The 24530-nt window shown below is 40.2% G+C and overlaps 1 protein-coding gene across 6 annotated transcripts in view; it reads right to left on the minus strand.

The window, feature by feature from the left end:
- The window catches only part of BAZ2A (bromodomain adjacent to zinc finger domain 2A), a 78937-nt gene that overhangs the window by 26110 nt on the left and 28297 nt on the right, over positions 1-24530 (minus strand). For all 6 annotated transcript variants that reach the window (XM_044421975.1, XM_044421973.1, XM_044421977.1 and 3 more), the window contains 16 exons: positions 21880-22017; positions 19075-19617; positions 16573-16737; positions 13542-13763; positions 11702-11899; positions 11552-11612; positions 11324-11432; positions 9504-9605; positions 8767-8977; positions 7108-7169; positions 6324-6425; positions 5980-6222; positions 4726-4977; positions 2037-2251; positions 965-1039; positions 498-663 (listed from right to left, as the gene is read on the minus strand). In XM_044421975.1, coding sequence (XP_044277910.1) covers positions 498-663; positions 965-1039; positions 2037-2251; positions 4726-4977; positions 5980-6222; positions 6324-6425; positions 7108-7169; positions 8767-8977; positions 9504-9605; positions 11324-11432; positions 11552-11612; positions 11702-11899; positions 13542-13763; positions 16573-16737; positions 19075-19617; positions 21880-22015 — 2862 coding nt within the window. In that variant the 5' untranslated portion in view covers positions 22016-22017. Of the gene's footprint in view, positions 1-497; positions 664-964; positions 1040-2036; positions 2252-4725; positions 4978-5979; positions 6223-6323; positions 6426-7107; positions 7170-8766; positions 8978-9503; positions 9606-11323; positions 11433-11551; positions 11613-11701; positions 11900-13541; positions 13764-16572; positions 16738-19074; positions 19618-21879; positions 22018-24530 lie in introns of those variants that run through there.

Genomic DNA, 24530 nt, shown 5'->3' on the forward strand with positions numbered 1-24530 from the left:
GAAGAAGATTAATTAGAATCAAATCCTCAGCCTTCCCCAGTATTAGCTTCACTTGCTCTGGAAATACTAAAACACCCAAGGGGAATAAACTGAGAGGGGAGTAAAAAAAATAAGATGAGACCTATATTTGTTGATAACAGCAACTGCCTAGGGAATTGCAAAATTCACGAGACACAGAGGCTCCACTCCTATTACACACAAGAGGATGCAGAAAATATAAGCATTGCTTGGGTAGGCTTAAGTCTTGGAAAAATGTCAGATTGACAAGGTGAAAACTGTTTGAATACCCATGCCAGAAGGTATTTTTTAGAAAGGCTTATACTACTCTGAAGTAATTAACTAGGTGGCCCAGAAGAATTTACTTATCCAATTATTCATCATCTCCTATGCTATAGGATCAACACTGCTCCCTCCAAACCTGTCACTCATTATTAGAAAAGAGGCTGAGGGGTACTGCATATGCCCTTCTAACTTGTCTCAGGCACACTATCACTTACTTCATTGTCTTTCCAGGTCCTGTATGTTCTGTTTCTCTCTTCCTCCTCCATTTCCACATCCTCATTCTCCTCGGTGATGCGTGAACTCCGTCGCCACCTCCCTTCCTCCAAACCACTGATTTCTGACTCTGGACGTCCAGTCTTCTTGGCTAGAGCAATCTTTAACCTATAATGCAACAACAAGGCATTAGAAATGAGGAAAGAAGGGGGATGATGTATAATGGGAATAATGTATTTAGATGACCCATATAGTAATGGCAGGTGAAAGTTAAATCAATAAATAATCAATTAGGGTCTTGCAATGAGACAAAGATTCCACCTGATTGTGAGTGATACTTGCCTTAAATAAATTCATGGCCAGTACACCCTCAGGTTCCTTCAACTAACAAGTTACCCCAAACACATTGAGAACATGCTCTTGAGCCACCAGGTCAGAATAAACCAAAATTAATTCCATCAATACATACCTGCGCAACTTTCCTTCAATTATCCATTTATTTCTCCTGTGATTGGACATGTTCTCTAGAGTCTTGTCAATTTCACTGTAGAGGGTTAGAAAAGGGAACTTAGAAAGGGGTAGGTATATTAGGACTGGGGGAGAGGAATTTAATGTGGAGGATAGGAAAATATCCCAGTTTTACCTACATAACACTCTTTTTGAGTCCCATTACTCCACCCAACACACAATTCAGTCTGCAATACAATCTGGCAGCAGTGGAACAAGTTATTCATCCATTTCCTTAAAGACATACATAGCTTGCATAGGGGCAACACCTTTGGACCCAGTATTATTATTAACTATTCTTCACAGGGGGTTCCTGAGAAAAATGATCAATTTGCTATATTACTCCCTTTCTACATAAATTCTGGGTATAAACTGGGTTGCTGCATAACAGTTAAGTTATACAGATATTTATAGAGATAAAAGCAATTCTACAGTGGGAACATACTATCAGGTTTGCCTCCAACCAGGGATAAGTACTTTTCAGGCTTGTAGGCACATTAGGAAATTTGCCAGTCTTTTCCTGTGCACAACCCTAAAATGACTGCCCTATGTGGGTCCAGCTAGTCACAAAGGACAAGTAAACTGTCCTGAGACATTTATGGGAAATTAAGATGGCAGCTCATAGAGTTCTGAAGCAATCCCAGCTGCCAGCAAGAAAACATATATATCTTCTTAAATAAAAATTATAAGGAGTAAGGTGTCTTGGTGGGAACCAAGAAAGTTCTTTAGAAACACAGTTGCGTGTGTGTGTGGCACACTGCCAACCCCCACCTCCGATTACTTCAGCTAGGCTACTACTATCTCATGCTGATATGATGCATGTTGGAATATATGCTAATTTGCACTTGTTAAACCTTGGTCTAAGACATGCTGAATTCCACAGCTGCCCTGAATGCTTTCTTCTCTCAGCTCAATACAGTAACTGCATCATGAAACTTGTACTCAGCCATATCTCCATGCTACCTTTTCAATGTTACATATATATAGTAAGGAGAAACACAATTCAGGGAACTGCCTGAACTGTTACCACTTACTTGATAATAAGGGCACTGCTGTTAAGTTCATTGACTAAGAAAGCCAGGACAGCAGCCTTCTTGTCTGGGGGCAGTGCCTGGAAGGGTTTAGTGTGCAAGCAGCCACATAGGTTCTCATCTGCCCCATAGGCTATGAGGAAGCAGCGAAGGACCTCAGACACAGTGTCACGGTTCAGGCTTATCTCAGACAGTTTCTCACCAAGAATCTTCAGTGACTGGCAGGAAGAATGAAAGAAAAGAATGAACACAAGTGCACACGTGTGCTGGTGTCTTAGTTCCTCCAAATCTGAAGGTAAGATATGAAGGACACAGAACACAAGTAGTTAAATACATTAACCCCACTCCACTCTTACTAATGAAACAGGTTTTTGTTGACATAACTGAATTTTTAAAATCTGCAATTCAGACTGCACATTATAGGATCTTCTTTCATAATTGCAAAGTAAGGCAATAGCGAAACAAAACAAAGGATGTGATTTAACCTGGTCTTTGTGTACTCTGCAATTATAGTACATAACATAGCATACAACATAGGATGTATGTATATATGTACATGCCCCACCTTCCTACTAGGAAACACAACTCAAGGTAGCATGGGGCAGAATTCCACAGCCTGCGAACTGCAGCTTTCATTTAACCACAACAAAACCCCCTATAATAAGCTGCTATGGCTGAAAAGATAGACATGAAGGTGTGTGGGCAAAAATCTCAAAGCTAGTGATGAGGCAGACAAAGAGTTTCAGGTGTTCCTGAGTTAGGTGCCCCAGTTAGCTTCTCATTATGATTCTAAGGCAGGAATGGGCAAAATCTGGGGCTGAGGGAGGGAACACGGGCTCTCCAGAAACCACTGCATAATGTGCCACTGTAGTGATCAAAACGTGCTGATTTTACAGGCCTTGTTTGCTTGCAAAATTGTGTTCCTAGGAGTGTGAGTTGCTTTGAAAACAATGCTCATGCTCTCCGAACACCTCATTTCCTTGCAAAATTGCCACTTTTTGCTGCCTCAGCAAATACCAGGCACAGGAGAGCACCTGGGAAAACATCTGGGAGGGGCTACAGCTGGCCCATGACTTGCCCACCTCTGTTCTAAAGGTTACCAAAAACATATTCCACTAAGCAAAACAGGCAGATATGTTCAACCTGCAGTTTTTGTTCTTTGCATGATTAAATTTCTCTTTGTATAGAATTATGACCCTAATGTCTTCCCCACTACTTTAAAGCACTAGTTTACATAGATTTGGACAGAACATTTGGCAGTAGGCAGAGGAGAAAGGACTTGAACAACTGGGAGAAAGAGAGCACCACAAAGAACAACAATACCTCACAATATGGTCACTGAGGGCTCATCTCATAGAAGCATTTAGTAGGTACTTCTGTGTTTATCTCTGAATTCTAGAATTTCTAAAAACTTGATCTTTTTAAAAATGAAAGCTGACACTCAAGAACTTTGATTGGTTACACTGTTCTGCAGCTTGCAGCATGATTACAGCCATAAAGCAGGCCACAGAACTTCATAACAAGGCATCATCCTATTCTTCCTTTATTGCAATTAAGGTATCAGCAATGACAACACAGAATGTCTGCTCTACAAGCAATGGAAATAGCCTGATTGTAATTATGGCATTAGCTAGAGATTTGATACCTCAAAATTCAAAATTTTTATTCTTCACTGTGTAAAGGTCTGGCACCATTTTTTCAAATGCATAAATGTTTCTATTTCCCTCAGTTCTATCTGTCAGAGAAGGAAGTTCGAAATTTGTGTGCTTGTTGTATGGTTATTTAAATCATTTGGACTTGCATCTTCCTCTCAGATTATACTTTCAGGAAGACCTTTCTCCAATTTATTATTAGTATAAATGACTCCCACCCACCGTATCAAATAAATAATATGCAATTGTCTCCCAAGCAGAGAGGACTTTATGTGCTTAGGACTCCAGTGACCTGGGCAGAAGGTATGTTCTGATCTACCTCAAAGTCACTCAAGTTCCATGTTCAGTGACACACTGCAACAGCTCCTGGCCCACCACTTTAAAACCCCAGTGTTTGATTAAGTATGTAGACACTGCATACTTAAGGACATACATATACTAGGGCAGGAATATCTTTTAACCTATCTGCTAACCTACAAGCCCTCTACTGTACTGATGACTAGAAATCCCAGTCTACAACTGACTCACGCAGGAAACACAGAACAAAAATAATAGTCGGACTATGCATATAACACCATTCCATGGGAAAACAAGAAACTTGCATAATGTGGTACTGAGTGTAGCTTCCTGAGCCTCACAACTTCCATTTAAAAATATACTCTCTTTATAAGCAAGAAAATGTAGAGGCAATGCCTTCTAATATCTCAGAAGCCAGAGGGGTGGCTGAAAAAGTTGGTTAGCAGGAATCCATTAGGTCAGAACTTCAGTGGTTTCCACAGTAACTGCCCTTTCCTGCAGCAAGTCCAGAATTATGAAATATAAAAAGAAACTATTCAATGGTATTAATTTTCTTCAACATGGAATTCAAATTATATGACAAAAATACTGTAGATCACCCACAGCCCTTATCACAGCATTATGATTTTGTGTATGCACCAGCCTGCAGCTACCCACACACCTTTTACTACAGCCTTGGCAGTTATTCATATTCAGACTTGTGAACTGACTCAATACAGTTACATACACACACACTGCCCTACCTGACTGTAAGGCAGGCCAGGGTCGTATAGTGCCGCTTTCACCAGCTTTACCAGGAGATCCAATACTTCACCCAAACTATCGCCTACATTGAAGAGGCCCTCTTGCAAAGTACTCAGACCGGGAACCTCCTTGGCTACATCAAAGCCCAGCACCTTGCCATAGTTATGCAGAAATTCCACAATGGCTAAGCAGTCTGAGAAGGCTTGACTAGGCAAAACCAATCCAGGGATGCGAGAAAATTCTGGCATAGGCTATGAAAGATTGGGGGAAAAGACAAAATATCAGTACAGAATGACTGGAGTTAAGATCCAGAAGAACAGCTAACTGTGCCCTTACTGCAACTTTCCAGGCCAGGGGTTGCAATTACTACAAGACTGGTAATATTAAACAGCATCCAATATTATACAGTAGAAGGCAGGAATATATCTTTGCAATATTGCCAGGAAGCATCAGATCTGCTATTCCCCAATAACTTTAATTATCATGCTTCAAAAGTGTTACGTTTCACTTGGATGAGCTAAGCCTGATGAGTAATATTAATAGATGTATAAGAAAGCATTTCAGAGATTGAGCTACTTAATTTTGTCATTGAAACTATTCTAGCATTTTGGTTAAAGAGTTAAATGAGCAAACCATCAAATCTCATATCACAGAACATTACATTAGTTGTAAATAATGTCCTGTAATCATGGCAGTGATATTCCTTTACCCAACATAACTGGCTGTCATTGGCAGGACCTAGAGAAAAACGCAATGTTTCCCTAGATGTGAAGGTGGGAATTAGCATTCAATTGCCATTCCTGATAAACAAAAATGGGTTATGACTCTGGCTTGTTTCTTCCCTAACAAGCCTTCCCTAACAAGGCAGAACTCCTGATTTATGCAAAACACTACCTAACCACGAACAGTAGGTTTATGGTCTGTTCAACCAATTGCATTTGCAGGAGAAGTGATCAGGCAGCACGGACCAGCAAGTCACCTGGTTCAAATGATGCAGAACTTTTTAAAGAAACTGCATTATCATGACATGCTGGTAAATAGTACCAGGAAACAGGGAACCTTGTGGCTCATGGGGTGCGCTAAAAATCAAATCATATCAATCAATAAATGTTCCTAATCCCTTCTGCCCCCAACTTCTAGAGGATCAGCACTCAAGAACTTGAAGTAGGTCATCAGCTGGCTAGTTTGTCTCAAGAGAAATGAAATAGGAGCCTGTTTCCCCCAATACAATGTACCCAAGAGGCTCAACACACCTGGTGGTCCCCTAGGCACATATCCTCAGTGGGTTTCTTCATCTCCTCCAAGATCATTTGCTGTCGCTGTCGTTCTTCCTGCCGTCTCTGGGCAAGAGCGTTCTTATCAACCTTCCGAGGAACCTTTGCTGATGTTACTACCTTCTTTTCCTTGGGCTTCACCTTTTCTTTTACCTTTACTTTCTCTTTTAGCTTCTCTGGCTTATTCTTTTCTTGCTTGTTTTTTTCCTTCTTTGTTTGGGGCTGAGGGAAGGAAAGGAGAGACATATAAAGCTTTACATGGGATTATTCATATCTGGCTACTTACCAGCTTTTTTAATTATCTCCACGTTGCCATGATCTACCTTAGGCTTCTTTTTGACTTCTTTAGTCTTGACTTCCTTCGGTTTCTGTACCTTGGCTTCCTGCTTCTGTGTCTTGGCTTCCTGCTTCTGCTTATTTTGTACCTAGAAAGAAAACCAAATAAGATAATGCTGCTAAAAACACAGATGAGAATACAATTAAGAAGAACAAGCCTTTGTTCCATCATTACAATAGCAGTCCTCAGAAAATTTAACTGTGGACATTTAATCTGAAAAATTATAGACCCTCCAATATCCTCTACATTCTGCTAAATTGGGTAGCTAACATTTCTCATACTGCTTAACTTTATCATACAATTAATTATGGAATATGACAGACTGAGAATATTAACTTTAACTAAAGGTTTCTATCCCTCATGGCTGTAGAGAAATGCTTAGCAATGTCTGATAAGTGTATGAGGACTGGGGAAAATTCTTTGATTCCGTTTGCTTCCCTGTGCTCAAACTCAAGTAATTTTTCCTCTCTCAGTTCCACTCTATCATAATCTTTCTATAACCCCCCACATTCTCCAGCCTTTTAAAATGAAAGCAGTTATGTCAATTTATTTCATTATATTTGAGACTTGAAATATTTGCCTTGCATTGCAACACACTGAATCTTACTGGTACCCTATGAAGAGAGTGCCGATCCACCTGCACCCTGCTCTATCTTGTGTTTGAGAAATGTTCCTTTTATGCCAAAAACAGTTCTCCCCCAGCTCCATATGGCGGGAATGCTCCAATTCATTTTCAGAATACACTAGCTACTCTGTTTTACTGCATGTACCTTTTGCCTCATTTTCTTTTTGAGTTTGCTCATCTTCAGTTTATCTTCATCACTGAGCACCTCTGCAAATACAAATGAGATAAAGGGAGAATGAGGAAATAAAAATGTAAGACAAACCAGCCCTGCACTCTATATCCAATAGTACTGTCATGTTTATAAGAAGGTTCCAAAAGACAGAGGGCCTTAGGTGATAATGTTCTCAATAAAATACCTCAACGTGAAGATGAAACAATCTATCCAAGTTTTACATTCCATTCCCCAAATAAGTGGTATTTAAGTCCTGAGAACAATTATTTATGACCACCAAATTTCTTTCCCTATTTATTTGCCCTAATGTCAGCCTCCACTGGCACCCAAGAATAATGAAGTTTGCTTTTGCCAGAAGTAAATGTTGTTTACTTCAAGGATATACCAAACCAAACACCACACCGAAAGTTACTAGAATTTATTTATTTATTAAAACATTTCTATGCCGCCCTTTGCCGTAGCCTCGGGGTGGCTCACAACATATTTAGAGGCCTGCTTGATAAGGGAACTTATGATTCTGGGTATATCTCAGCACCATACCAACTGCATGGCTTCTTTGCACTGCTGAACAATAATAAAGCCACTCTCCTTTTGAATACTCTCGACTGACCCAGAGTCTGGCTGAATCCACAAAAACATATTGTATGAGACTGAAAATTTTAGCTATGTGCAGAGGTGAAGAATACTCCCACCTTGCCATCATCTCTTATATAATCTACTATCATGGTAGCTTCTACAGCAATCACCACATGAAAATACTAAAACTAAGCTAACAGGTCCATCATTAAATGAATGATGATACATGTTCCCACATGCACACATGGAGCAAAGCTGTAATTTCTCCTTCCCTATTCCATAAGGCATTCACAATTAAAGATAGTGAGGGAATATTGTTACAGGACACTTGTTAGCTACAGGAGAACCCCCCAAAACCCTATATCCTGTGAGGAAAGTTCTAATAGCACTTCATCTGGGCTGCGTACCTTCTGCATCTAAAACTACCCAATGAATAAGGCCTGACTGAACATCCACAAGTCCTTAAATACAGGACTGCTTGCTTTTAAATATTCCTTGTGTGAACTCATATGAACTTTGTAGTTCTATTTTTCAATTTCTCAACTTTAAAACACTTGTGTGTGTGTGTGCGCGCATGTGCATACACACACACACTTTTCTACCCTTGTGGCTGTGGTGGTACACAAGAAAGGTAGGAAGACAAGGTCTGTAAGTGCTTCTACTTCTTAGGAGCAGAGTTCTTATACTCTGTCTAGCTATCTGCCCCTCCCCTCAAGGTCTTCAGTCATGTTCTCTTACCTATAAACTCTTACTGCCCCTTGCTTATCCGTTCCTCTCTTCCTGCTGCCACACCGCTCCTTGACAAGAAATTCCAAATTTTGCAAAAACTCAAAGATTAGTTTCCGGAAAAAGCATGCAAATGGAAATTTATGCAAAATAAGCAGATTTGCATGCATCTTGTTGATTTGCTTTATTTTTGAGAGCAAAAATTGAATTTTCTTGATGCATAGAATGAATAGCCCTGCCTCCAAAGACTGACAAACAAGTCCTGGCACAAACTAAAGTTCTTTCTTGTGAAAGCTACCAGCATGCAGAAAGGGATTGCCCAGCTGATACCTTGAGCTTCCAGTTTTTTCAGAACCCGGGCATCTGTCTTGCTCAGCAGGTCAGGCACTTTCACTTTGGGAGGTCTGCCACGGCCACGTTTCACCTTGGGCATTTCCTTAGCTTTGGCTTTCTCAGTATTGCGGGGGCGGCCTCGCTTGCCTGTGATGGCTTGGATACGTGAGGGAATTTCTTCAGGTGTCAACTTGACCCAATGCAGACCCTGTGAAAGCAGGAAAGAACATCTATAGAAATAGATTTCTCCCCATTTCTTCCAGTTTCAGTTTCCTGCAGCAGTGTATCAGTGATCTTTTCCTCAAGAGACACTTTGTGTCACTGATGTTTCTCCACCCCCTCACCCCCATAAATACTCCTAGGCATGGATGCTGAACTAATTTCAAGAGATGACAGGGGCAGTGGAAAATTGATAAGATACTACAAGCTCATTCTTTGCATGCCAAACCATAGTTTCAGATACCGGAATGGCACCACAACTTCCTTTTCCATGGACATCACTGGAAACATGTAAGTTTACAGCAATGGAGCTATGCCCTCCCTTACTTAAGAGAGCACTTATAGGAACATTTAAGACAACGCCTCGACTGAATGGATGTTCCTTTGAAAAACTTCATTTGCACTTTACTTCCCTTGAAGATACCTGGCCCATGTAATCTCAGCAAAAGAACAGCTGCAAAAGGGATTGATGCCAGTGATTCCTGGCAAACTCTTGGCCTTGCACCAATACCCACCTCAGGTGAATCCCGCTCTTCAAAAAATTCCCCTACTGGCATTCGTGGACTGAAGCTGAAGTGTTCACGACGGACATTCTGCACAACATTTCTGCTCAGGTACTGGAGAAGGAGGAAGTCACAAAAATGTGAGCCAGTCAGATCTTGTGGTAACTCCCCAAACTTTTTAGATGGGTGATCACATATAGAATGTTGAGAAAATGATGCAGACTCTCACAAAATGAGAGCAGATCCTCATGCACAAAACGGTTGCCATGTTAGGTGCAACTGGTCATGAAGCACCAATTTCCTAGAAAGCAAATAGGCAGGGCCCAAAAACGGTGACTTGCCCATGGTTTTAAACAACAGGGAAAATTGGAAACTGGGCTTCAAACACAAAGCTGCTTTTTGAACCCAATTTTTTTCTGCTCTAGCACCCATTTTACAGCAAGCACACTAATACGGCTCAAAGACACGTAACTTGATCAAGAATCTGAATACAAAACAGAGGCAGGGTTGAGCCACAACTACCAAAACACATGTTTATTTCCACAGAGCCTAACAAACTACCCATTTCATAAAAGGCAACTTGCCGATGCTCAAAGAAATACACATGGACTAACAAACATACATAGGCAGCAAAGCACACGCTGCACCAAACAAATCAACTATCCCCTGCAAGCACTCAAAGCCATATATGTGCAACCCCTCCCCCCTCCCGCATGCCTCCTACCACCTTTCAGCTTACTTTTTCTTTTTTCTGGGCTGCTGGGCACATTCCAGAAGAAAACACTAGGCTGCAGCCATCTACCACTTTCATTTTTTAAGAATGCCTTTGGGGCCAGTGTTGGATCCAGAGGCATTCATGCAAACAAATAGCTGGAGGGAAGTGTTTGCTTTTCAGCATGCCATCTTCCCAGTTTTAGTTTTAAAAATAAGTTACTTTTAAATTACAAAACCAGAGGGGCAGGCCCATGAGGACCACACTGGGACCCCAGGCTCTAGCCTTCGAAAGTAGAAACTATCCCTGAGGTAGGCACTATATTCATTCGAGCTAACTCTGGATCAGCCTCTTGCATAAAGAGTCCAGCTAAGATAGTACCTAATATATGAGCAAAACCTAGCCTCCTGCTCTCTGAAGGAATGAATCCAATGAGAATAAAACAAATTTTAACTTGTGGCCAATTCTCCAAGAACAGATCACATTCCACGGTTACTAGCTATTAATAACTCCTACTAATGTTGATGGAAGTTACATAATAGAATGGTAGGTAATGTTATAAATCAGGTTTGAGAATACTCAGAGTTTAAAGCAGGAAGATTGCAAGAGATCTATCATAACCTAAAATGAAAGACCACTGAATAAAAAAAAAAGATAGTCAACTGAATACTACTGATCATAATACTATTTTGTTTTAAAATATTTTCTTTTATTATGAAAGTGATAAAGGTTCATGAGCTTCATGAGTTCAATGCAAAACTGCTACTGCCCAAGATTATTTAGTCTTTAGCAGTTTCCTCAGCAGCTCAAGGACATACTGGCTTGCTTCCCTTCCACAGTGGGTAAGTTGCCTTCCTTCCTCTATAACTTGTTGTAAAGCAAAATTGGCGTTCTGGTTGCTATAGCAAATGAAACACTGTATAAAACACTGTAACTCCAAGACAAGAGAAACAATTACTGCATATTGTCTTGTCTTGAAGCTAATGGAGAACTGTATCTCAACCAGAATGGGGCCAGAAAGTAATTGCTAGGCAAAATAAGCTGTCAATAGATCAATCACAGAAAGTGTTTCAGGAGGAAATCTGTCACCATTGAAACCTCTCTGGGAGGCATATTTTACCTTTATCACCTCTGGAAACTGCTTCATCCTCTTGCCGCACGGTCCGTAGTACCAAGTTTCTCCCTGCCAGCGGCTGCTGCCCTTCTTGATGCGCACCTCCCTTCGCCATCTGAGCATGAAAATGGCCAAGACTAGGTATTTGCACCCTCACTCTGCAATAGCTGCCACTGTGCTTGAATCAGCACCATCACTGTAGGACAATAACCCGTCCTGCTAAATGGTACCTACCCGTGTTTTAAGGGGTAGCGCACCTCTTCCACTGTGGCTATCCGCCTTCTTGGAACATCACCTGAACAGAATGAACAACCATTATCAATGCGACCAACTGCAAACTAATCATTTAAAAGCAGCTAGGGCAGGTGAGGGGGGTCTACTTACTTTTAGCTGATACACTGAGTACAGAGACTTCTTTGTCGTTTCTGTCTATCATGGATGCAAGATCTTCTAGGCAGCTATTCTTGGCTGCCTCTGCCATGGGGGTATCCAGAGCTTCTTGTTCAAGTGGTGCTTGTGAATCTAGAAAGACTGTGCTCCCCTGCCCCACTTCATTCACGCCTGTCAATTCCAGGCTGCTGTCTGCAGCAAATAAAGGAGAGATTGCTAAATAGGAATGTAGATGAGAAAGGCTGTAGATTTACAATATTTATTTATCCAAATTACACACTTACAATAAAGTTAAAATTAGATAATTAAGTATATTGTTACTGTGCCTTAAGAGGAGCTTGTTCTATGCTGAGGGCTGTCACTATGGGACGGAAGGTGAATCAAGAATAGGTCCAACATGCTGGAGAAAGGAAAGGGACTTCTATCTCAGAATATAAAAGGGCTGGGAAAGGCACAAATGTTTTTCCTTTTAACAAAGGCTTAAAACAAGAGATAACTAAGATCTAACTTCTCTCTGGCCAGCACAAAAAGCAAATTGCTTTAGTTTTGAGAGACTAACTATAGATTCCAAGCATCAAAGAACAACAGAAAATGTCAAATTATTGTGTCTAATATGGGAGGCCATTGACCTGTCATAATTCACCCCTACTGAATTCCTAGCAGTTGAGCAAAACTCCATAAGGTGAACATCACTAGAGAGGAGCCAGTCTATTCATTGTGTAGACAGCTTGCTTCATCACTTACAATCTCTCCTCCTACTATTTTTACACAACCAAACTATCTCATAATGCTTGCAATCAAGCGGACCTGGATATCTAAAGGAACGCTTGCGCCCATGTATGCCCTCCCGCCCCTTGAGATCAGCAACAGATGCCCTTCTCTGGGAACCCTCTGTGAATATTAGGAGGGTGAGTACCCAGAGGAGGGCTTTCTCTGCGGTGGCGCCCCATCTATGGAATGCGCTCCCCAGAGAGGTCTGCCTGGCGCCGTCGTTATTTGTTTTTCGGCGCCAGACTAAGACCTTTTTATTTAAAACTTATTTTAATTGCTAAATTATTGAATTAATTAGGATTTTAAAATTAGCCAAGAATGCACCGGGGGTTTTTTAATGCTTTTTTCTTTTAAATTATTATTTAATTTAATATGTTTTTATGTATTTTTTGTGAGCTGCCCCGAGGCTTTGTTGCGATGGGGGCAGCACAGAAATGTTTTAAATAAATAAATCATATAAACAGCATAGTCCTCTGCAGCTACTTGTGGATTAGTACATTTCTATTCTATACTGTGGTTATTGTGAAACGTAATTGCTAGATTCATCTCAAAAAATAGACCTGCCACTCTCCTAAAGACTGATTGGTAAAAATTCAGTTTAGCAAACTTCTACTTGGAAAAATCACAACATACCTCTCCAGCACATTGTGAAGTTAGACAATGATAATCCTCATATAATGTAACAAAAGTAATCCCACATCATGAACCCACCCCCAAAATGGGAGTGCTACACACTCTTATATATACATCATGTGGAAAATATGCCCCACTATCCCTATTATCTGTAAAATTATTGGTCCTACCTTTGATCTGTACAATTATTTGGTAGAGCCCAGCCTACTACAACACCAAATCTTTTTTGTCAAAGTTGGAAGAATTAAATGTGTCATAAAATGTATACTTCAAAATCCCACGTCTTTCTTTCCCACATGTCTTCTCACAAGCAAATGCTACTGTATTTGGCCACAGATTAATGCATGACAGGATTTGCATTCTTCATTAGCCCTTGAGTAAAACAAGTAAGCAAAGTCAATGCCTCCTGGAACCTGTAGACCTTGCTCACCTTGCAAAACAGACTCTCCAAGAACAGGTGGCAAATTGGCACTTCCAAAAAGTGAGGTGTCAGGCTGACTATCATCTGCCAATAAGCTGAAGGAGTCCGAGTGGTTGAGAGAGGGGCTGCCAGGGCAATCCAGGGCTGAGATGTCAGGAGGGTCCTCCAGCGGGGACTTGCCACTTACCAACTCAGATGTATCCATCTCATAGAGATCTCCTGTCCCCGGATCTGCAAGTCATGAATAGGAAACATGACTGTTATATACTGTACAAGCCAGGGACCTTCTGTCTAACTGGCACAATGTTCTCAGCTACACCATCTAGAATTTCAAAGGACTTCTAATATTCATAATCTTTCTGTCACTGATCTGCACAGTCAGGATGATCCTAAGTAATATTCTCCTAAAGCTGGGGAGAAACATATAGACTGCAATTTGCCCAAGGATGCACATGATTTATCAGAGATTTGAATGAAAGCCCAAGTTCAACCTAACGACTTGACCCCACTAGGCTTTCAAATATAGTTCTTTTAGGAAAAACTGCTTTAAGAAAGAAGTCAAACATGGGGGTCAACCTATTAATAATAGTATTTATAGAAGTCAGTCAATGTTACAGCATATAGTCATAGTTTCCTACAATTTCACCGGAAAAGAGACCATCACAAAAACAGATTGAACAAGCCAATCATCATGTGCACAGCTGCACTTTTACAGCAGTTACATAAAATGCTTCACATCCACCCCCATAATCCTCACTACAGCATTGTAAGATAGGCCAGTGCTAACCACTGAATTTAGCTGGAGAACAGAAGCTTAGTGAATATAGGCCTGCATTAAGGCAACCAATGGAGTTAATGACACAGAAGAGATTCATACAAGCAACTTCCTAGTCCACATGATCTTGTCCATATGTGGAAGAGAATAACCTGCAGTTTCATGAATATAAAATCAACATAATTGTTATATTTCTCTAATTTCTGGGATAGTACTAAGAAATGTAGAAAAGCAAGATTACAATTTGGCTCATTTATATATGAAAGGGTATAGAAAAATGAGAATCAGTTTCTCTTTCAACATTTATAACATGTGATGTATTTTGTTTGGGAGAATAATGATGTTTCTAAATGTCTTCTGATTCTGCAAAAGGATTATTGGGAAAAAAGCGGATAAATGAAAAAAGAATTATAAAACAAGTTTGAATTTCTAGTAGAAAATATGCCCACAGAAATGATGTGGGGATATGCCATCTTAAATCAATTTCAGTCACTTTTCCTATCCTAAACAAACTAAATAATTTATTTGAATCTTATAAGAATAGCATTAAAAGGAATATTAGAAGATTAGGTTGGAGTAGGAGTAGTAATTTTAAACACATATAAAACATGTATAAATAAAACACAAATTGCAAATAACTGAAGCATAACAGAAAGAAGTTCTATGTTAAATGAACAGATGTGTTCTATTTATGGAGTAATTAATGAAATATTTAAAATAAAAGGTTTCTAGCAAACAGATATCTCATCCAAAATCTTTTAGAAGCTATCAGAATTGTTAGGTTGTAACATTTATTTTTTGGAGATTGTGATTAAAATGTAATACAATTGATAATTTAAAAACTAACCTGAATTTATGTCTATGGTTACAGGCATGTGGTTTGGCTCTCCACTATCAAAGCTTGTTTGGAGAAAAGCAATGGTGTTGCTAGAAAATTAGGATATTCCAAAGAAGTGTTTGGTGGGCCAAAAGTACTTTAAAGTACAAACACTGGGATCAGAGATTGGAGTCTGCAATTGCCTCATCAGGATATTGTATTCTTGCCAAATATTCATGGTAGTATGCAGAACAAAACTGATCCTAAGTCCCTGCATTTTGGTGCTATATCAAAGGCAAACTCAATAGCAAATTCAAAGGACAGATTCTGCCTCCAGGGTCAATATTATTAGATAGCCAAAGATCTCAATATTGACATTAGCCTCATTGTATGAGCCTGTCTTCTATTCAATCCTACTCAAAGTTAGCTAGCCACAATCTTTGCTAAAATAGAGAAAGAGAAACAAACAAATGAAAAAGGCTCAGAAATGTTGCATGTAGCTATCTAGGAGCAGATGGCAAGTGTCAGAACCTGCACACCAGGGACACATCAACATGGGAGCCATTTACAAACAAGGCAAAGAAACTTTTGTGTTCAGCAGCAAAATTGCTAGAAGTCGCTTTATTCAAGGTCTTAGGAGAAACTATCGAGGAGCTCCTTGTCCAGCAAACCCTATATAGTGGCTTGTTGAAAAAAGATGTCTAGAAAAGAAAATACCAGCAAGGGCAGTTTGCCATCACATTTTTCATGTGAAAACCCTAATAATCTATGGAATGCGCTCCCCAGAGAGGTCCGCCTGGCACCGTTGTTATTTGTTTTTCGGCGCCAGGCAACGACCTTTTTATTCAAATGTTATTTTAATTGTTAATATTATTTATTCATTTTATTCTTTGGCCAGGGTGACTTAATTTATATTGTTAATTTATATTGTTTTATTGATTTTTATTTATTTATGGTTTGTGAGCCGCCCCGAGGCTTCGGCGAATGGGGCGGCATAGAAGTCATCTGCCTAAATAAATAAGTAAGTAAGTAAGGGATGTTAGTTCTGAACGTGGAGGAAAGTACCTTTTCTAAACCACTCTGGCTATAGGCAGTATGATGGATGAAGATCACACACTGAAAGCATGAACACTACCCCATACCCATATATTAGGAGGAGGCAAAGTACCCGGAGGAGGGCTTTCTCTGCGGTGGTGGCCCACCTATGGAATGCGCTCCCCAGAGAGGTCTGCCTGGCGCTGTCATTATTTGTTTTTTAGCATCAGACTAAGACCTTTTTATTTCAACAACATTTTAATAACTTTTAACATTAGCTATATAGGTTTTAATCTGCAGCCAGGGTGGACCTGGATTTTATTTGTATTATGTTTTATTTTTCTTATTTATGTAAGCTGTCCTGAGGCTCTGCGAAAGGACAGCATACAAATAGTCTAAATAAATAAATATACCTCTGTCCAATGACTCAAAAGGCTCCAAGGAGTCCTCCAGAGGAGGAGGGATCCGAGAAGCTTCTTCTATGCAAGCACCTCCAGCATTAGGCTCCAAGACAGAGGCTTCCTGGCTGAGAGGTTCACCGACTGGAGAAGAACCATTGTAGCCACACATTTTCAACTCTAGGAGAGATTAATAGATATATTTATACACTGTATTTTTAGGCAAAGTGAAAAAATATCAGCCATTAATTTAGAAGACAAGGAAGGAAGGAAGGAAGGAAGGAAGGAAGGAAGGAAGGAAGGAAGGAAGGCCGGAAGGCCGGATGAATGGAAGGAAGCAAGCAAATATTACCACATGGCTTGGTCTACTTGGAAGGAACATTTATGAGTATTTTATAAAACTTCTTCCCAAGACCCATGATGGGATTGATGTGTCAGGTCTGGATGACATGCTAACCCAGTGTGGGTCCAACATCGCCTAGAACAAGTCATGGTTTGTCTGAGTGACTTGCTGCCTGAAAACTACCCACCCTGTAGGAAACAACCCAGGTTTGCATGACATGGCAATCCACAATGACTAATTACCCACAATGGATTTCCCTATTGTGCAAACCCAGGCATGAAATAAAATTAGTAGCATTGTGGTTATTGTTTCAAATCACATCAATAATATTCACATCTTGCACTAGGTCTTGGGTACCACTTAGGATGAAGTACAGTGTTGCCTCTCCTCTGCCTAGTTGCATGACCAACAGTTACAGGGCATAATGAGTTAGAAATTTTACGTCTGGTGTTGTGACCAAAGGAAGCATTTATTTAGTTTATGTAAGGGACACTGAAGTCACCTATTATTGTAACACATTCTCCTTTGAATGCTGCCCTGATTTAATTCTCTATCTCAAGACTACCTTGAACATCTTGATCAGGGGAATACTAGTATGTTCCCACAACTAGGTTATTTTGGAGACCTGGTATTTTCAGCCATTCTGTGGAAAAGTTTACCCTTTGGAGGTTTCCAGTTTGACAGAATGCTCTCTTTAATATATAGGCCAAAACTGTTCCTGCTACTCCTTTTCCTGAAACAGCGGTATCCAACAAACACAACTCTGACAGTCTATTAGGTATCATTTGGCTTGCAAACTTCATCTGCTGTCTTGTTGAGTTAAAAACCACACAGATCAACCCCAGAAGTTAGTGTGTGAAGCTTATCTATAGACAGGATTCTTTCATACTGAACCAAGATAAATTATCTTTCCAATTTACTACTCAAACAGTCTTCAAGTGTATTCCTGTTCAAAAGAGAAAAAGCTTGCATAATTATAATATCTACATGAAATACTCTCACACATCTTCATCTTGCTTCCACAAGGCTCTTTACAGATTCATAAAAGAGCCAACATGTATTGGCATTAATGTCCCTCTTTAACGGAATGCCCAATTCAGAAAAGCAGGTGGCTTGTGGTGATTTTCCTTAAAGGGCAATTCATGATCACCACAGAACCTATGCAATGCAACCTCCCAAGTATAACTTAGGGCACTCACTGAGACAGGTACAGCAAAACCTGTATCAGTTTTTGGGAATGCATATATACATTCCTACATAAATGTTTCCACTTATATTTCTATACCGTAAGAAGAAAGGAAGCTATTAATCTGTATTACTTTTTTTAAAGTTACTAGCCAGTTACCAAGTGAAAAGCATATCAAACTGGGACTAGAAAGTTCACTGATACTTCTTCAAACAAATTACAAGAATCCATGAATAGGGTATGGGGGGCTTATTCAGATATAGCATCTTACAAGAACGGCCTGTGCGCTATCACTTGAGCAAACAGGCCCACTATTGGACAAACAGTGTAGGAAGACATATGCCAAGGCTCCACATGGTTATACAGCATTCTCGTGGTTTTACATAAAAAACAATTCTACAGATGCCACTGAATATCCTTCTCTTATTGTTCTACTATGACCAACCATAGCAGGAATACATTTAGACCATTTCTTCCCAACCTATGAACACCAGGCTCTCTTCTCTGAGGCCCTTAAAGACTTACTTGACCACCCAAGGGCTTGAGGGAAATTATACATCCCGGGTATTTTGCAGAATCATTCTTTGCTATTGTCCGTTTTGGCTCTTTTAAACTTTTAAATGCCTTCTGCAATTTTTATGATGTTTTGTTGTACTTTTATTGTCTGTTTTTATGGATTCTTGTAAATTGCCCAGAGAGTTTCAGCTGTGGGGCAGTATAGAAAAGAAATTAACAACAACCACGACATGAAATGCAACTTCTGTGAGGTTTTTTAAAAAGGCCTAACAATGATCAAGAGTGACATATTCCACATCCGAGATTGCCTCAGATAATTATACTGTAACATCAGTCTCAATCTGGCTGGGGCCTGCACTATTGCATATTTTGTGTAATGACAAATTTGGACATCAGCATGTCCTTAAACAAATATAATAATCCAGCGCTAGATCTCCTGAATAAAAAGTCTGGGAATGATTTGGTATTTTACCTGGCTGTGTGCTCTCCAGCTCCATGCTGCCCAACAACCTTGCACCATTTTCTGAGACAGTAGATGAAGTTTCTTTTACAGTCTCTTCACTACTTGGCTCATCCTGCTGTGGAGAAAAGTTCTGACTGCCTGAGCCAAGCATGGGGGAAGGCTGAGATGATGTGTAGAAGCTGGATGGGCCATTTTGCAGGAGTTCAAAATTCTGATCGTCAGGGAATGAGTCATACAGCTCTGTTGAGTCAAAGTTTAGTCCCATGGCCCCTGGAGTGCCATTGGCCCAGAATTCTTGCCCGCTACCTCCCCTCAGATTCGTGGTGTGCCCTGGTGAGCCTTGCCGATTGCCACCAACAGTACCATTCACTGGATACTGGGAAAATAGTGGACTGTCCTTGAGGTTGTTGCCATTGCCAGATGGATATTGAGAGTAGTTCCAGAGATAGTCATAGGGATGGTGGAGTTGAGAGTTGGTTGAGGAGCGGGTCCCTGAAGTACTAGCATGAGATACAGTAGATAAGCCATTAACATTCATGTCTCCATTCAAACCTGCCATGAGGAAAGAGCACAATAAATGCTAGGAATACTGACTGAGGGCAACATCTTTTGGGCCTGTCTCCTTTGCCAAGGCAAGGGTGAAGACCAGAGGAGATAAAACACAATAAAGCTGGGTAAATAGGATGAGAAATATGTATTAGCATGCTGCCTGAAAAAAGCATTTTATTATATTGATTTTCTCAACAAAAAATAATCCTGTGATGTATGCCAATGATAAACCGAAATTGTTTGGTGGAAGGACATAAAAATTCAGCAAGTATCTCACATGGTAAACATACCTTTTGTTCACATGTTGAACCCGTATCGTCTACATATGTGTATATACTTGTACAAGTCTTTAAGATCATGTGCATTTTAACAACCTAAATGATAATACCTCATAACAAAAGCAGGAAACCTCTGGCATATGAGCCAAATGTGGACTTTCAGACCTCCACATTCTCTGCCTAGGGAACTGTGACATGATCTGTAATGTCCTCATATTGGCTGTACTCTTCAATTATTGTAAGGATTTATCCCACCCCACTCTGTCACCAAACTAAAGAGCAGATGGAGGGAACCTTGCACAAGCTGGAGGAAAGAATACCTTGATGCAAATGCCTTTTTAAAATGTTAGATACAAAGCTAAGAATCATATCGTTAATCCAACCTACATTTTTGCCTTGCCAATTTCTGCAATGTGGATCCCAACAGGGTTTGGTTAAGGTAATGCAGACCTTCACAAGATGAAGATTTTCTGTTCCTGCCTTATAATGTTCAGGCAGCCAGATATTTTACCTTAGCATTATTTTGCAAAAAAAATTGTTGAAGGGGTATTGCTGACACAGGGGAAAGCATTCTAATATATCAAATAAACCTTAATTCAAGCATCTCAGTAATTGGAAGAAGTGGGGGAAGGGCAATTGAGAACCTGTCTTTTTCCCTAGTCTAAGATGTTTAAATTCCTGTCACTAAATGAATCTGGTGGGAGCAGAATGGAGGCTGTTTTTCTTGCCTTCTGATTTTCAAAGAGCTGCATGGACTTAGCAGAAAAACATGGGTTAATTAATCAAAGATTGCCATAATGCATGACAGGCATGTTCCACAACTTCACTGAATCTTCAACCACCATTAGACCAATCAGGGTTTCTATATGATATCCTAATCCAGACACTATTGCTTAATCATGGGTTAAACAAGTACAATTAACCTAACTACTAACTATAGTTTAACTGTGGGGTTGTTCAATTAAACTACCATATATGCCCATGTTTAAGATGACCCTTGAAGTGAAAAATAGCAAAGCAAAAATTTGGGATCATCTTATATGCCTGAGACCAGAAAAACAGCCCAAAGTATTGACCTTGTATAAGCGAGTCACCTTATACGCTGATATATATCTTACAGTTTGTCACTGTTACATGTAAACCAGGTCAAAGTTTTGGCACAACTATTTTTATTTATCAGATTTATATCTCTCCTTTTTCTTTTCTTTTTCTTAAGGAACTCAAACTATGGTCATGTTTCTAAGATTTTCTTGGTCACCACGAATGATAAAAAAAATTATTAGCTTTAACATGTCCATCTCTCCTCCTACCTTTTTCTATCTTCAGTATGGGAAGATCTGTAACCTGGCTGTTTCCTTTTTTGCCTTTTTGAAAAAGGATGCTAACTTTATGTCTTCTGATAGTCCATTCTTAATCAATGGTGGTTGCAAGGGTTTTTTGTGATTTATAGTATTGCTATCATCAGGGGGCCTAATAAGTATTTGTACTTATTCTAAGATTTTGAAACTGGAACATTTTATTATCTGAGCAGGTAAAGAAGGTATTATTATTACCAGCTTTACCTGCTAAAGTACTTTCTCAAAAGGCAAATGAAACAGCAATAATTCTTGAGTGCCACTCCCAAAGTGTTATTAGATATTGCCTAATCCCACAAGTTTTTTTTCATGCGTATGGCTTGATTCTTCTCCTCGTTTGTAATAATATTAAAGAAAAACTCAGTTTTTTTGCACCATCTCCAGAAAGAGCTCTCTCACAGTGATCCCATGGATACAAGGGTTCATACAACCTTAATTATTGCAAGATATTCAAACCCCTTACAGATCCCCTGAGGCTCAGCCATCAACCTTGTAATTAACATTGCCATCCTGCAAAGAGATACCTTGCTCTCTAAAAGCAAGGTATCAACCATTAGTCATAACTCCATACTCAATCAACACACAGATGCCTCAAATATCACAATGATCCAGGACCACTGCACCACACTTACTTTTCCCTTGCTGTGGGAAATTCATGGGAGAGCCATTTGTGTAGATGTTGTCCCCTGAGGAAGGCGCAGACTTCAGTCCTGAGGCAGTAGGTGAAGAGGGAAGGCCAGTGAAGTTAAAATGGTTGTTTGCCTCCATTTCTGAGGAGAAACACAAGTCATATAACAGAGAGTTAGAGTCAATACACAGATGCAGTTCTTCTCAGAAAGCATTAAAACTCTCCCTCAAGTCAATTCCCATTTTGTTTTATTGGCTAGAATGGGTTGATGTTTCATGTGAACCCAGATTAATTTCTGCAGGAAAACAAAATACCCTGACAACCCATAGCTTGTTCTAAGGGTTATCAACCCTGTACCTTGATTCAAAGTTGCTCCCAATTGGTTTTTACTTCTTTGAGTTCTCTTGACAGCTTTCAAAAGATCAGTTAATCAAGGCAAAGCAAGTAAGAGAGATCTTCGCTGATAAAAAGGGGTGGTGTGATTTACATCCTCTTTGTGGCAAGATTTTTCCCCATCCCCCATGAAACTTTCCTAAGAATGAATTCACTTTTCCAGATGTTCCCAAGCCCCTAGATGCTCAGAAACATGGAAAGTGTGAGCCACCACCCTTTGAAAAGGAGCTAACCAAAAATAGCTGTCAAAATTCTAACTCCTGTTAGAAGGTATTTTTTTGGTTAGGTTGCTTATGGATCCTTCACAGGGACACATGTAGGCATGAATGCATGTGAAGACTCCACAGAAATCTAGTTGTGAAAGTGCTGGTTTCTTTTAAAAGGAGGGTGGCTCACACTTTTCCTTGTCCCCAAGGAATGCTTAAAATCATGAAAACTAAAAGAATGTGATCACCCTTAGGATAGTCTAGAGCTCCCCGCCCCCCCAAAAAAAGCCATTAAGGAGTCCCCCATGGACAACATTCCTCCAGGCCTTCCTGTCCTCCACCATCCCCCGGAGTCCACCTAAGCTCACGCCGACTGCTTCAGTGACTCCATCCAGCCACCTCATTCTCTGCCATCCCCTTCTTCTTTTGCCATCTATTGTTCCCAGCATTGGGCTCTTCTCCAGGGAGTCCTTCCTTCTCATTAGGTGGCCAAAGTATTTGAGTTTCATCTTCAGTATCTGGCCTTCTAAAGAGCAGTCAGGGTTGATCTCCTCTAGGACTGACTGGTTTGAACGCCTTGCAGTCCAAGGGACTCGCAGGAGTCTTCTCCAGCACCACAATTCAAAGGCTTCAATTCTTTGGCGCTCAGCCTTCCTTATGGTCCAACTTTCACAGCCATACATTGCAACTGGGAAAACCATAGCCTTGACTATACACACTTTTGTCAAGGAGTATAAATTGCACTATCTCTTTTTCACAAGTAAATAAATTTGCACTTTTCTTTTCCTTGATGGTTTGTCTTTTCACAATTAGGAGCCTCATTGGACCAATGTCCAGGGTTGGTAATATAATAACATTATGCTGAATTATGACAGCACGTACATCCCAGGACACTAACTCAGTTGAGCCTTCCAACTGTCACACTCTGTGTGCACCTCCAAGTTGCACAACTGTGGCCAAAAAAAAAAAGATAACAGTTGACTTCCCCACCAATACGCTGCTTGGCCACTTTGAAGGAACTTTCGAAATGGAGATCATGAAAGTGAGCTTTCAAGCCGAAACCATTTTGCAACTGTGGCAGGAATCAGGACAGAAGTTGGCCCTGCTATGGGATCTCCTGGGATACTGGTGGGAGCACCAAGGGAGAGGGACAGGGATGGAGAATGAACCATCTATGGTGAGTCCAACTGTCTGTTGGGCATTTAATGGACTTTTCACAAGATAACGAGACCAACATGACTTATTGCCAGGGCAAGTTGTTGCAATGTGCAAATGCAGCTATTACAACTGAGGGATGGGGTGGGGACAGCAGCTGAACTAGAGAGATGCTCACCTATGACACTCAATGTTATCATGGCACGGATGAGTTTTGAATTGGGGATTTCCTCTGCTACTGTTCTAGACTAGTTCTCCAAATTAGCAATGTTACATACCATTTTAATCAATACCAATAAGGCAGTTAATTCAATGACAATTTATTCAAAGAACGTGTCTATTTTGTAAGACTCCTGTTTATATCAGGAACCAAGCTAAGCACATTATTAACTGAAAGATCTCTGCCTCCTAGATGAAAGGAACAGGAGGTTCTTTTCATATACTATTGAATATGCAGCAGGGTGGTTTTGCAGAATCAAAATAAGGTGGCTTATTTTGCTTATGATGCAAGTGTATGGAACACCCATAAGAAACCACACAGGCAGTGGCTTATTGTGATAATGTGAACCAAGCCAGTATGTAATGACAATCCAGAATAACAGTTGTCACTGAATTGTGGGTTGTTGGTGAACTCTCACTACATGTGTACTATAGTTTAACTATGGTTTGTTAATCACGAACAACCAAGGAAGAGAACCCATGATTTGTTGTTGGGTTATGAACTCCGGCTTATTGTGGCCCACAGCCTATAGTTAAACCATAGTGCAGTGTTCACATATTACAACTCACAACCCTTCTTTGTCTAACTATTATTTCTCCCCCAGCCTGTCCCAACTGTGCACAATTTAGCCCATGGGCAGCTTCATCCTGTCAATTTCCTTGTATGTTGCCTACTCCCTTT

The sequence above is a fragment of the Varanus komodoensis genome, unplaced genomic scaffold (assembly GCF_004798865.1).
Source record: "Varanus komodoensis strain SLA01 unplaced genomic scaffold, ASM479886v1 scaffold12, whole genome shotgun sequence".
Lineage (NCBI taxonomy): Eukaryota > Metazoa > Chordata > Lepidosauria > Squamata > Varanidae > Varanus > Varanus komodoensis.